Source organism: Pan paniscus, chromosome 1 (assembly GCF_029289425.2).
Source record: "Pan paniscus chromosome 1, NHGRI_mPanPan1-v2.0_pri, whole genome shotgun sequence".
NCBI classification, from domain to species: Eukaryota; Metazoa; Chordata; class Mammalia; order Primates; family Hominidae; genus Pan; species Pan paniscus.
Window position 1 is genome coordinate 1,972,294 of NC_073249.2, and position 13,248 is coordinate 1,985,541.

Sequence of the window (13,248 nt, forward strand, 5' to 3'; positions counted from 1 at the left end):
GATGGGGGTTTCACCATGTTGGCCAGGCTGGTCTTGAGCTCCTTACCTCAAGCTATCTGCCCACCTCGGCCTCCCAAAGTGTGGGATTACAGGCGTGAGCCATCGCACCCAGCCCATTGCTGATTTTTGTCAGGTTTGTGGAAGATCAGATAGTTGTAGGCATGTGATCTTATTTCTGGGCCTTCTATTTGTTCCATTTGTCTATGTGTCTGTTCTTGTACTAGTACCATGCTGTTTTGGTTACTGTAGCCCTGTCGTATAGTTTGAAGTCAGGTTCCACGAGGCCTCTAGCTTTGTTCTTTTTGCTTAGGATTGTCTTGGCTATTTGGGCTCTTTTTTTGGTTCCATATAAATTTTAATACCAAGTCCTGGCAGAGACACAACAAAAAAAAGAAAATTTGAAGCCAATATCCTTGATGAACATCCATGCAAAAATCTTCAACAAAATACTGGCAAACTGAATATAGCAGCACATCAAAAATCTTATTCACCACGATCAAATAGGCTTCATCGCTAGCATGCAAGTTTGTTTCAACATATACAAGTCAATTAATGTGATTCATTGCATAAACAGAACTACAGAAAAAAAGCACATCATCATCTCAATAGATGCAGAAAAGGCTTTTGATAAAATTCAACATCGCTTCATGCTAAGAACTCTCAATAAATTAGGTATTGAAGGAACATACCTCAAAATAATAAGAGCCATATATGACAAACCCACAGAAAACATCATACTGAATGAACAAAAGTTGGAAGCATTCCCCTTTAAAATTGGCACAAGACAAGGATGCTCTCTTTCACCACTCCTATTTAACATAGATATTGGAAGTTCTGGTCAGGGCAATCAGGCAAGTGAGAGAAATAAAGGGCATTCAAATAGGAAGAGAAGAAGTCATATGATCCCTGTTTGCAGATAACATGATCCAGTATCTAGAAAACCCCATGGTCTCAGCCCAAAATCTTCTTAAGCTGATAAGCAACTTCAGCAAAGTCTCAGGATACAAAATCAATGGCAAAAATGTCTAGCATTTCTATACATCAACAACAGTCAAACAGAGCAAAATCATAAATGAACTCCCATTCACAATTGCCACAAAAAGAATAAAACACCTAGGAATACAGCTTACTAGGGAGGTGAAAGATCTGCACAAGGAGAACTACAAACCCCTGCTAAAGAAACCAGAGATGACACAAACAAATGGAAAAACATTCCATGCTCATGGATAAGAAGAATCAATATCATTAAAATGGCCACACTGCCCAAAGCAATTTTTGGATTCAATGCTATTCCCATTAAACTAACACTGATATTCTTCACAGAACTGTCTCTGTCCTGATTTTTTTATTTTTCTTTTTTCTTACTATAGGTTTACTTTGCCTGTAATCATACAAAAGATATTATGTCCAGCTGTCTCACTCAGCACATTCATGAGGCTCATCTAGGGCATGCTCTTCAGTTGTTTTTGTTCCTTGGTATCGCTGAGTAGTATTCTGTTGTAATGTTAGACTTGGAACCAACCCAAATGCCCATCAATGATAGAGTGGATAAAGAAAATGTGGTACATATGCACCAAGGAATACTATGCAACCATAAAAAAGATGAGTTCGTGTCCTTTGCAGGGACATGGATGAAGCTGGAAACCATCATTCTCAGCAAACTATCACAAGAACAGAAAACCAAGGACCACTTGGTTCAACTCACTCATAGGTGGGAGTTGAACAGTGAGAACACATGGATGCAGGGAGGGGAACATTACATACCAGAGCCTGTTGGGGGATGGGGGCTAGGGGAGGGATAGCATCAGGAGAAATAAATACCTAATGTAGATGACGGGTTGATGGGTGCAGCAAACCACCATGGCACGTGTATACCTATGTAACAAAACTGCATGTTCTGCACATGTACCCCAGAACTTAAAGTATAATTTAAAAATGCAAAAAAAAAAAGGAAGCGTTTCTTTTATATATTGGTGATCACACATATACCACATCCATGTAGATTTCCCATTGCCATAAAGCAAATGGAAAAACACATAAGCTGACGGCAGACATTTCAAAAGTGATTGCGCCCGTAAGGGAGATCCGAATTACAACTTATGTTACAGTTATAGAACTTACATTTAAAATGTTTTTCAATACAATGAGGGAAATAGAAAAAATATAATAGTGTGCAAAGAACAAGAAACTCTCCGCTTGACAAGCCATATTTGGAAAAGAGCTAAATATGAAGTAAATAATTGAAAATGTAATTAATATGCTTAATATACAACATATGGGTTAAATGTTAAGTTATTCTGAACTGATGAGAACATTACTTAACTGGTATATTGAGCAAAATAAATATAGTAGAAGGAGAAAAAATATAAAATACAAATATAATTAAACATAGAAGTGAAATGAGAGAGAATAAAACAAATCTAATTGTTTTTCTAGACTATATTAAAATAATTCAAGTAAGTACTCAAAGAGTCGGTGATTTATAAGTTTTTAAAATTGAACATCAGACATAAATCCTTGAATTCAGAAATGCAATGTGTCAAAAAAATTACTTAAATAATAGTCAAGGTGCATAACACCAAAGAGAAGGAAAACATTAAAAATAAGAGAAAAAAAAAGAGATAATTTACGAAGATGAGAGCAAAATTTCCACAGCTTGAGTAGAGCCAAAAATAATGAAATAAATACTAATGGACCTGGCAAAAATTGTCACGTAAGCAAGAAGTGAATACTTACCTACCTAACATGCCTTTAACAAAAAAGGGTGCGGCCGGGCGCGGTGGCTCACGCCTGTCATCCCAGCACTTTGGGAGGCCGAGGCGGGCGGATCACGAGGTCAGGAGATCGAGACCATCCTGGCTAACACAGTGAAACCCCGTCTCTACTAAAAATACAAAAAATTAGCCGGGAGAGGTGGCGGGTGCCTGTAGTCCCAGCTGCTCAGGAGGCTGAGGCAGGAGAATGGCGTGAACCCGGGAGGCGGAGCTTGCAGTGAGCCCAGATCGCGCCACTGCCCTCCAGCCTGGGCCACAGAGCGAGACTCCGTCTCAAAAAAAAAAAAAAAAAAAGACAAGAAAACATAAAAATAGAAGAAAACGTTGATAAATATTTCTACAAGCTGTGAGGATAAATCGGGCTTATGACTAAAACCAAGAAATATTAAATTAAAACATTGATAAAGATACAATATAAAACCAGAATATTGTGAGTGTTAGGAAACGCCATAAGCCAAGTAAAAAGGAAAATGCCAAATGGTCATCTTTTTGCAACGTATATAACAGAAAAAGGGAAGCACACAGTTTCTGTCTGCTCCAGAAAATAAGAAAGCTCTCAAAACATATGGTACAAGGACAAAGGAGGCAATGTATAGAGCCCCTCACTTAAGATGGGACAATTTGGCCGGGCGCGGTGGCTCACGCCTGTAATCCCAGCACTTTCGGAGGCCGAGGTGGGTGGATCACCTGAGGTCAGGAGTTCCAGACCAGCCTGGCCAATATGGTGAAAGCCTGTCTCTAGTAAAAATACAAAAATTAATCAGGCGTTGTGGTGGGTGCCTGTAATCCCAGCTACTCAGGAGGCTGAGGCACGAGAATCGCTTGAATCCGGGGGGCAGAGGTTGCAGTGAGCCGAGATCATGCCACACTGCACTCCAGCCTGGGCAACAGAGTGAGACTCGGTCTCAAAAAAAAAAAAAAAAAAAAAAAAAAAAAAAAAAAAAAAAAAAAGGTATAATTTGAGCTCAAAAAATAGATACAGACTGCAGTGTATGGAATCTCATTAAATACACAAAAAATAAGGTTAGAAAAAAATCACTCACTTTTTTTTGTTTGCTGAGGCCACGCCGTCATTATTATGACAATTGATTAAAGGGAGAATCAAGCTTTTATTCTTCCTTTCCTAATAGGCTAGTTTTTAATGTAATGGAGAGAGTTCATGAGAAAACGCAATTTTTAATAGAAGAATGAGAACTAATACCTGTAGAGAAAATAATTAGAAAACCACTATTTGGCAACTCTCACTGAGATAAGTGAAATTAAGAAATAGTAATCAATAAATAATGAACAGTTACATGAAAGGAACGGGCAGACATTCCCGGACCCATCGAACAACCTTAAAATTAAGTGGTAAAACCAGACACGTGTATCCAAATGTGCAGTCTGAATTGAAACATGCTGGAAGCTTAATATATAGAGTGATTTTGAAGGATTTAGCACCCACCCAAATACTTCATTAATAATATTATATCGATTGTAAGGCCGTCTGAGCAGGCTGCGCCATGGTCAAGCCATTGTGATCCCTGTGACCCACACGTGTACACCCAGAAGGTCTCCTGGAGCCAGAAAGTCCGGGACAACAGGAAAACCACAAAGGAAGAAAAACGGCTAGTTTCTGTCGTAACTGATTAGCCAACCTTGCAGCATTTTACCGTTGTGACGTGCACTACCCTAACTGATCAATCAGCCTAGTGACACTGTGACCCCTCCCTCTTGTGACAATGTACTTTGTGACATTCTTCCCCTGCCGGTAATAAACGGCCCCTGACTGTAACTTTCCACTGCTTACCCCTCACCTATAAAACTAACTCCAATCCCACGACCCTCCGCTGACCCTCTTTTCGGACTCAGCCCGCTCGCACCCGAGTGAATAAACTAGCCTTGTTGCTCACACTTAACCTGTTTGGGTAGTCTCTTCAATTAGGCGCGAGCTTAACATCGATCATATATTGAAACAATATTTTTGGCTATATTTGGTTAAATAAATCATTGTAATCAATTTCACGTGTTGTTTTCTTTTCTATTGCTACTAGAACACACGCGGCTCACATTTTATTTCTATGGGGCGTTGCTACCTGAGAGGACATTGTCTTTTCAAAATTCAAGCTGCCTCTAATCCCACTAGAAGCAAGAAAAAAAAAAAAATTCAGGCTGCCTCCTCCAAAGACCAGAGGCCAGGAAGGTTGTGAAATCTGAAATTTTAGAATAATTGTCATCATAGTGTTTCCAATTGTAAATATCACAAATATTACTCATAAATGGACGTAATCTTGTGTATAAGCTTGAATGGGAAAGTCCCCCAGGGGGCGCCAGGTCTCAGCACAGGGCAGAATCCATGCCTTAGAAAAGGACTGCAAGGAAAGAACCTGGCCTCACTCAGCGCCGTGTCTGATTGCATCTCCCGTCACTCAGGACTGAAGGGGCGGGGCCTAAGGCCCTGTCCAATCGGGCGCTGGGAAGGGGACTGTACTCTCAAGCGCGCCGCGAAAGGAGGGAGCAGCTTCCGGGCCGTGGCGGGGCTTTTGTGTTGGGCAGCGCGAATGTGGCGAGCTCGGTGCGTCTCCGCTGCTCCTTCCCCTTATCCCTGGGAGGTCCAAGTGGTCCCGCGGCAGCTTCTGTTGCTCTGGGACCTGCAGGTCCCGGAAGGTCCTTAGGGAGGACCCCAGACACCGGAGACTGGGAAATGGTGAGTGTGCCGGCCAGGTATCTCGGGAAGGGGAAAAGGGAACCGGCAGGAAGCGGTTGTGGCGAACCCGGACCTCCGCGCGGTGCCGACCCGAGTTTCCGCCGGCGCCTCGCGGCCTTAGTGGCACAGGATGCGGGGCTGGACCCGCAGCCAGACCCCGGGCCGCCTGGCTTGTCCCTGCCCCGCCGCTTCGGCCAGGCCCGGAACCCTTTCTGGGCAGCTCTGCCCCTGCAGACCCGCATCTCCCTCGGATCGTGCGGTGCCGACGGGAGGGTCCTCAGGGGAGAGTCCCGACTTGGGGTTCGGGGTTCCTGCGTGGGAGGAGCTGTGGTCTGTGAAGTCTCCAAATCCTCCTTTCTCCTGTTAGAAAGAAAACTGAGGCGCCGTTAAAATATTAAGGAGTTTATTTGAGCAGAGTCGTGAGTTAGGAAGCCACCAGCGTGGTTTGTGGTTTGGGGAAGGAAAGGGTTTTTTGTAAGGAACCCGAGGAAGCAAACCCAATTAAATAATTGATCGTGTACAGTTATGTAGTCACCCCATATAGACTGTGCAGCCAGATATCTCCTGGTTATGTAACCAGAGGTTAATTGGTGGGTTCGTGGTTGTTTAAGGCTGTTTTGTTTCCCTTTAAGTTATTAATTTACAAGACAAGCATGAGTTACGTTTTTGGTTGGTTGTTTATTCATTCATGTGTGTATGTACATGTGTATGATGGAGTCTTGGACTCGGGCTCAAGCGATCCCCCCACCTCAGTCTCCCTAGTGCCTGTGTTTAATTATTTTCACATAACACTCCACATTTCTAAGTGTATGGCAACAGGATCTCACATCAACGACCCTGTTCCCACAGCCTAACTCTTCTGGGGCTTGTAGTAAAACCCTAAATTTCCAATTCTTTTCCTATATTCAAATGCAACATTATCAAGTATTTGTCTTTTATTGTACATTTCATACAGATGAAGTGTGTTATTTTTTTTAGAGTAGTGAGTCGTTCTGAAAATATTTGTTTTCACTCTTAAAATATTTCTGAACGTTACTCATGAGTGGAAAGCAGAAAATAATCACCTGACAGTTAATTGTAGAAAAAAAAAGTCTTTGTGCATCTCCTAATTTTATCTTTTTTGAGTGTGCACATCTTACCAGAGTATCTTTGGGGTGAAGTTCCCTTTTGGAAACTTTAGAGGGTGATATGTCCTCAGCCACCCTCATATCTTTTCTTGGTCCTCTGTTTAGCAGCCAGATCTCTGGAGTGTCTAATGAATACCTTCTCCTGGGTCATCTCCTCACAGAGGACAGTTTAAAATATGGAAGTAGAGCCTCTCCAGGCAGCATCTGGGTGCCCTGGAGTTGAGAGACGTCTCCTAGTATACTCTTCGTTTAAAAAACAAATCCCTGGTGCATTGGGATTTTCTTCCTCCAACCCCAGTTTTCATCATTCCTTGGAGACACGTTGGTGGCAGCCAGTCAGATGCTGGTATTAAGGGAAAAATCTAGAAATGATTCCTGCGCTCTGGATTTTCTCGGACTTGGGAAAGGAGAAAAACTATCTCAAAGGACAAGGAATACCCACCCCAGCGAGGTGGTGCAAGAACCAGAAAAGCACCATCATCAGAATTATGTAAGAAGAGAGTTGGCTGGGCGTGGTGGCCCACGCCTATAATCCCAGCATTTTGGGAGGCCAAGGGAGGCAGATCACTTGAGGTCAGGAGTTTGAGACCAGCCTTGCCAGTATGGCAATACACTGTCTCTACTAAAAATACAAAAATTAGCCCAGTCTGGTGGTGCATGCCTGTAATCCCAGCTACTCAGGAGGCTGAGGCAGGAGAATCGCTTGAGGCCAGGAGGTGGAGGTTGCAGTGAGCTGAGATGGTGCCACTGCACTCCAGCCTGGGTGACAGAGGGAGACTCAGTTTCAAAAAGAAAAAAAAAAAAAAAAGAGAGAGTTTATTCTAAAGTATTGCAATGGGGAAAAACACCAGGTATAAGAGCTACAAGCATGTTAAAGTTTAGGCAGAAAAGGGCTGAGAAATTCAGGCACACAGGCCAGGTGCAGTGGCTCATGCCTGTAATCCCAACACGTTGGGAGGCCGAGGCGGGCGGATCACGAGGTCAGGAGATCGAGATCATCCTGGCTAATGTGATGAAACCCCATCTCTACTAAAAATACAAAAAATTAGCCGGGCATGGTGGCGGGCACCTGTAGTCCCAGCTACTCAGGAGGCTGAGGCAGGAGAATGGCGTGAACCTAGGAGGCAGAGCTTGCAGTGAGCTGAGATCACGCCACTGCACTCCAGCCTGGGTGACAGAGCAAGACTCCGTCCCAAAAAAAAAAAAAAAAAAAATTCAAGCACACAGTGGGGCACGGTACAGTGTCTCCTGGGAGGGTGGTCATTGAGTATTTCTGTGAGGAGAATGGGCCTGTGAGGATCTCCAAAGTGATGCAGTGACCTGACCTGACTCTTGACCCAGAGATGTCTGTGTTCTGCCAGCATGACCCCTCCCTGAGTTTATTGCCTTGAAAAGATTTATTCACTTAGTTCAGTTTCAGTTTTTCATTAACTTTAAAATATGTTTTATTCAGAGAGCTTGAAAGATTAAAAAAAAAATATTTCCAAAGAGACAAGAAGGAGGTGGATTTCAAGGGGGCAAAAATCTATTCATATTCCATTTGTTAAAAATTCTTGTTAACCTTTTTCTTCCCAAGAGTGAGTGTAGTAAGTTTCTCAAGTCTGTTCTTTTTTGAGGGAGATTTCCAATGGAATTCTAGGACTTTGCTTTGGGAATGTGTATTAGTTTGTTTTCATGCTGCTGATAAAGACATACCTGAGGCTGGGCAATTTATAAGAGGAAGAGATTTAAAGGACTTATATTTCCACATGGCTGGGGAAGCCTGACAATCATGCAGAAGGCAACAAGGAGCAAGTCACGTCTTACGTGGATGGCTGCAGGCAGAGAGAGAGAGAGCTTGTGCAGGGAAACTCCAGTTTTTAAAACCATCAGATCTCATGAAACGTATTTGCTATCACCAGAACAGCAGGGGAAAGACCTGCCCCCATGATTCAATTACCTCCCACCAGGTTCCTCCCACGTGTGGGAATTGTGGGAGTTACAATTCAAGATGAGATTTGAGTAGGGACACAGCCAAACTATATCAAAATGTTACCAGGGAAAAATATGAAAAATCTCTTTTCCATTATGGCTGCAGAAAAATGAATACATTTCCACAAGCAAGTGTTGTAGATAAATTGGTGAATTATAAATATTTATCAAAACATCAGTGCCTCCTTTTTGCAGGGTGGAGAATTTATAACAGTGGATAACCCTGTTTTTTATCCTGTTATCTGGACATTGGAGTTTAATGCTAAGTTTTATGGGATAGGAGTTGGCAACTCCTGGAGATGATTTGTTATCATGGAAATAATAAATAAATGACATATTTATTATATGATAGGGATAGATACTTTGGCTTTTCCAGTTGAGGTATTAAACGTAAGTGCCTCACTCAGTTCTTCCTTGGGAGCCTCCCTTTACAGATGTCCCAGCCTGCTCACCTCAGCCATGAAAGGAGCTCTTTATATTGAGAGAAGCTACAGAGTTCTGGAAATCTGGTGTTCACAGGTGGATGTGGTTGGGCCTGGATTGAAAGGATGGGATCCCCTTTTTAAGGGTGTAATTTTCATTGTCCTGGCATTCTTTCTAGACATTATTCAATAAAGCAGGGGTCCCCAACCCCTGGGCCATGGACCAGTACCTGTCAGTGTTAGGATCCAGGCCGTGCAGCAGGAGGTGAGCAGCAGGTGAGCGAACATTACCACCTGAGCTCCTTCTCCTGTCAGATCAGTGGTGGCATTAGAATCTCAGAGGAGCACGAACCCTATTGTGAACTGTGCATGGGAGGGATCTAGGTTGTGTGCTCCTTAGGATGAGAATCTAATGCCTGATGATCTGAGGTAGAACAGTGTGGTCCCGAAACTATCCCCACCATCCATGGAAAATCTGTGTTCTATGAAACTGATCCCTGATGCCAAAAAGGTGGGGAACTGCTGCAATAAAGTAAATTCAGAATTATGTAAGAAGGGAGTTTATTCTGAAGTATTGCAATGAGGAAAAACACTGGGTATAACAGTGGCAAGCATGTTAAAGGTTAGGCAGAAAAGGGCCTTCTTTCATAGGAAGGAGCAAACTAGATTAGAAAAAAGAGGAGAGGAAGAGGGCCGGATGGATTCTAGATCGGAGAACATTTCACCCTGAGGTCAGCCTGTTCACAGGAGAGGCATAAAGAGGGGTTGTATGTTGGCTCAGGCTGAGGGTATATCAGAGTTCAGGGGCCTGAGGGAAGGAGGGAAACTTAAGTAAAATTTGGTTAGCAAGTATTTTGTTCTGACCACTGAAGACAAATTTGGTCAGCTAATTAGTTAAGAGGCGAAAAAAAAATTACGCTGTCTGTTTCTGGCTTTATTGTACGTAAAGGAAGCATCATCTAAGTCATAATGAGAAGGTGTTTGTTTTCACCAAGCAGTTCCTGGAGAACACAAAGAATGTTTTTATTGTTTGTTTTTTAACTTGCAGATATTTAACAGGATTACCTACTCACCCCATCTTCCCCTGCTATGTTCCCGTGTCCTCTACAACTCTTCCATTGAGTTGTTCCTGAGTCACATCTTGTATAATACACTGGTAAACATCAGTAAATTGTTTTTGCTGAGTTCTGGGCATAGTTGTTTTTCACGTTATCAAACCTGAGGAAGGGGTGATGGGAACCTCTGACTTATGAGCAATTGGTCAGAAGGGTAGATGGGTCCCTCAGGCTTGCAACTGGCACGTGCAATGTGGGCAGTGTTGTGGAACTGATCTGTGAGCTTATGGAGTATGTGTTGACTCTGAGTGGTGTTGGAATTTAATTGTTGGACAATTAGTAGGTGTTGGAGAATTGGTTGGTGTTCAGCAAAGTCCACACATTTGGTATCAGAAAAAGGACTCACAGATCAGAGCCTTCACCTGACTCTGGGAGAGTGGTCACTGGTGAGAATTGAGACCCTGGAGAAGAAAGCATTTCCTCACTGTGAGCAGGGGATAAATAGGGTGTGTGGAGCTCCCAGAATTAAATTTCCAATTGCTCAGGCTTCCTTCACTCATTCCCTAGGAATGAACCACCTTGGGCTGTATCTCCACCTTGAGAGTGGCCCCCAAGCTTGGGAACCTATTTAACCTACTGAGCACAGGGTTCGTCTTTATAAAATCTTGCTGGGTTATCATTCCAGTTTGGGTAAGTATTTAAGAATTTTATTCCATGATTTGAATGTGAGATTTTGATTTTCTTGGTTGAAAAATGAGTGAATTGGGTGATATGACCTGAAAAAATCGTAGATAATTCTTGGAATAAATTGTTTTATGCTAAGTTTAAATGATAAGACTTTAAAGTCATGGGCTCACCGTCCAGGTGAATAAACAGACCTTGTGCAGTTCTGGTGTTCTGATCTTTTCTAACTTCTGCTCAGAGATGTGACTGCAGTTTTGATTATTTTTTCTTATTCTTTGTAGATTAACTATCATGAAGCAGAATTTTGCTCTTTTTTTATGGCTGCATAGTTTTACCTCTTGAGTTTTTAGTAGCTTAATGTTACTATTAGTATACCATTAATACTGTGCCAAAAAGATGTTTGTGTGTGTGTGTGTGTGTGTGTGTGTGTGTGTGTGTGTGTATGTATATACTTTTTTTTTTGAGACAGAGTTTCGTTCTTGTCGCCCAGGCTGGAGTGTAATGGCACAATCTCGGCTCACCACAACCTCTGACTCCCAGGTTCAAGCAATTCTCCTGCCTCAGCCTCCCAACTAGCTGGGATTACAGGCATGCACTGCCATGCCCAGCTAATTTTTTTGTATTTTTAGTACAGACGAGGTTTTGCCATGTTGGCCAGGCTGGTCTCGAATTCCTGACCTCAGGTGATCCTCCCGCCTTGGCCTCCCAAAGTGCTGGCATTACAGGAGTGAGCCACTGAGCCTGGCCTGTGGTTTCTTTTTTTAAGTATATATTAATTTTTGTTTGAAATAATAAGGCTAGGCACAGTGGCTCACCACTGTAATCTCAGCACTTTGGGAGGCTGATGTGGGTGGATCACTTGAGTTCAGAAGTTTGAGACCAGCCTGGGCAACATCATGAGACCCTGCCTGAACTTTAAAAAAAACAAAACAAAACCAGGCATGGCAGTGCGGAGCTGTGGTCTCGGCTGCTTGGGAGGCTCAGGTGGGAGGATCACTTGAGCCTCAGAGTTCCAGGCTGCAGTGAGCTGTAATTGCACCATTGCACTTTAGCCTGGGCAACATAGTGAGACCCTGTTTAAAAAAAAAAAGTGGCTGGGCGCAGTGGCTGACACCTGTAATCCCAGCACTTTGGGAGGCCAAGGCGGGCAGATCACAAGGTCAGGAGATCAAGATCATCCTGGCTAACACGGTGAAACCCCATCTCTACTAAAAATACAAAAAATTAGCCAGGCGTGGTGGCGGGCACCTGTAGTCCCAGCTACTTGGGAGGCTGAGGCAGGAGAATAGCGTGAACCTGGGAGGCGGAGCTTGCAGTGAGCCGAGATTGCACCACTGCACTCCAGCCTGGGCGAGAGAGTGAGACTCCATCTAAAAAAAAAAAAAAAAAGAAAGAAAGAATAAAACTGTGAAAGGAAATACAAATATTTAGCAATAGGTATTTTACCCAATTTATAAATGAGTTCTTACATTTTAATGAAAATTCAAAATAGATAACTCAAATTTAAAAAATAACAGTATAAATAATGTACGGTATAGAAGGTTTCATATTACTTTAAGGCATGTAATTTATTACCTTCATATTCAGACCTTCATCATTCACCAGTTTCTTTTTTTCTTATTCAACTTTTATTTTAGGTTTAGAGGCTGCATGTGCAGGATTGTTACATGGGTCAAATATCACTGGTGGGATTGGGTGTGCAAATGATTTTATCACCCAGGTGGTGAACATAGTAACCAATAGGTAGTTTTTAGACCCTCACCCTATTTTCACCGTTCATCTTCAAGTATGACCAGTGTTTATTTAACTCTTTGTGTCTGTGTGTACTCATCGTTTAGCTCCCACTTATAAGTGAGAACATGCAGTATTTGGTTTTCTGCCACTGTGTTAATTTGATTAGGATAATGGCCTCCAACTACATCCATGTTGCTGCAAAGGGCGTGATTTTGCTTTTTTCTATGGCTGTGTAATAGTCCCTGGATGTATATGTACCACATATTCTTTATCCATTTTACTGTTGCTGGGCATATAGGTTAATTCTATGACTTTGCTATTGTGAATAGTGCTGCAGTGAATATACACATGCATGTGTCTTTTTGGTAGAATGATTCAGATTCCCTTGGATATATATACCCAGTAATAGGATTGCTGGGTTGAATGGTAGTTCTGTTTTAAGGTCTTTGAGAAATCTCCAAAATGCTTTCCACAGTGGCTGAACTAATTTACATCCCCTCCAGCAGTGTGTAAGCATTCCCTTTTCTCTGCAACCTCGCAAACATCTGTTATTTTCTGACTTTTTTGTAATAGTTATTCTGACTGGATGGTTTTGATTTGCATTTCTCTAATGATTAGAGATGTTGAGCATAATTTTTCACACACTTCTTGACCATGTGTATGTCTCCTTTGGAGAAGTGTCTGTTCATATTCTTGCCCATTTTTTTATGGAGTTGTTTGCCATTTTTCCTTGTTGATTAGTTCAAGTTTCTTATAGATCCTGGATATTAAACCATTGTCAGATACACAGATAGC

The 13,248-nt window shown here is 42.4% G+C and overlaps 2 protein-coding genes across 4 annotated transcripts in view; both read left to right on the top strand.

The window, feature by feature from the left end:
- Window positions 1-5,058: 5,058 nt before the first annotated feature.
- Window positions 5,059-13,248, top strand: part of ZNF670 (zinc finger protein 670) — a 41,700-nt gene continuing 33,510 nt past the window's right edge. Inside the window, exons 1-3 of one of the 3 annotated variants that reach the window (XM_055093750.2) lie at window positions 5,484-5,790; window positions 10,029-10,136; window positions 10,603-10,725. Coding sequence is in view for 1 of the 3 variants with exons in the window: in XM_008968308.5 (XP_008966556.3) it covers window positions 5,458-5,460 (3 nt within the window). In the remaining 2 variants the exon portion in view is untranslated. Of the gene's footprint in view, window positions 5,461-5,483; window positions 5,791-10,028; window positions 10,137-10,602; window positions 10,726-13,248 lie in introns of those variants that run through there. The other 2 variants (XM_034950314.3, XM_008968308.5) reach the window with 2 other exon arrangements.
- The window catches only part of LOC103785522 (zinc finger protein 695), a 100,920-nt gene continuing 93,004 nt past the window's right edge, over window positions 5,333-13,248 (top strand). The window contains exon 1 of the mRNA XM_063608218.1: window positions 5,333-5,460. Coding sequence (XP_063464288.1) covers window positions 5,458-5,460 — 3 coding nt within the window. The 5' untranslated portion in view covers window positions 5,333-5,457. The remainder of the gene's footprint in view (window positions 5,461-13,248) is intronic.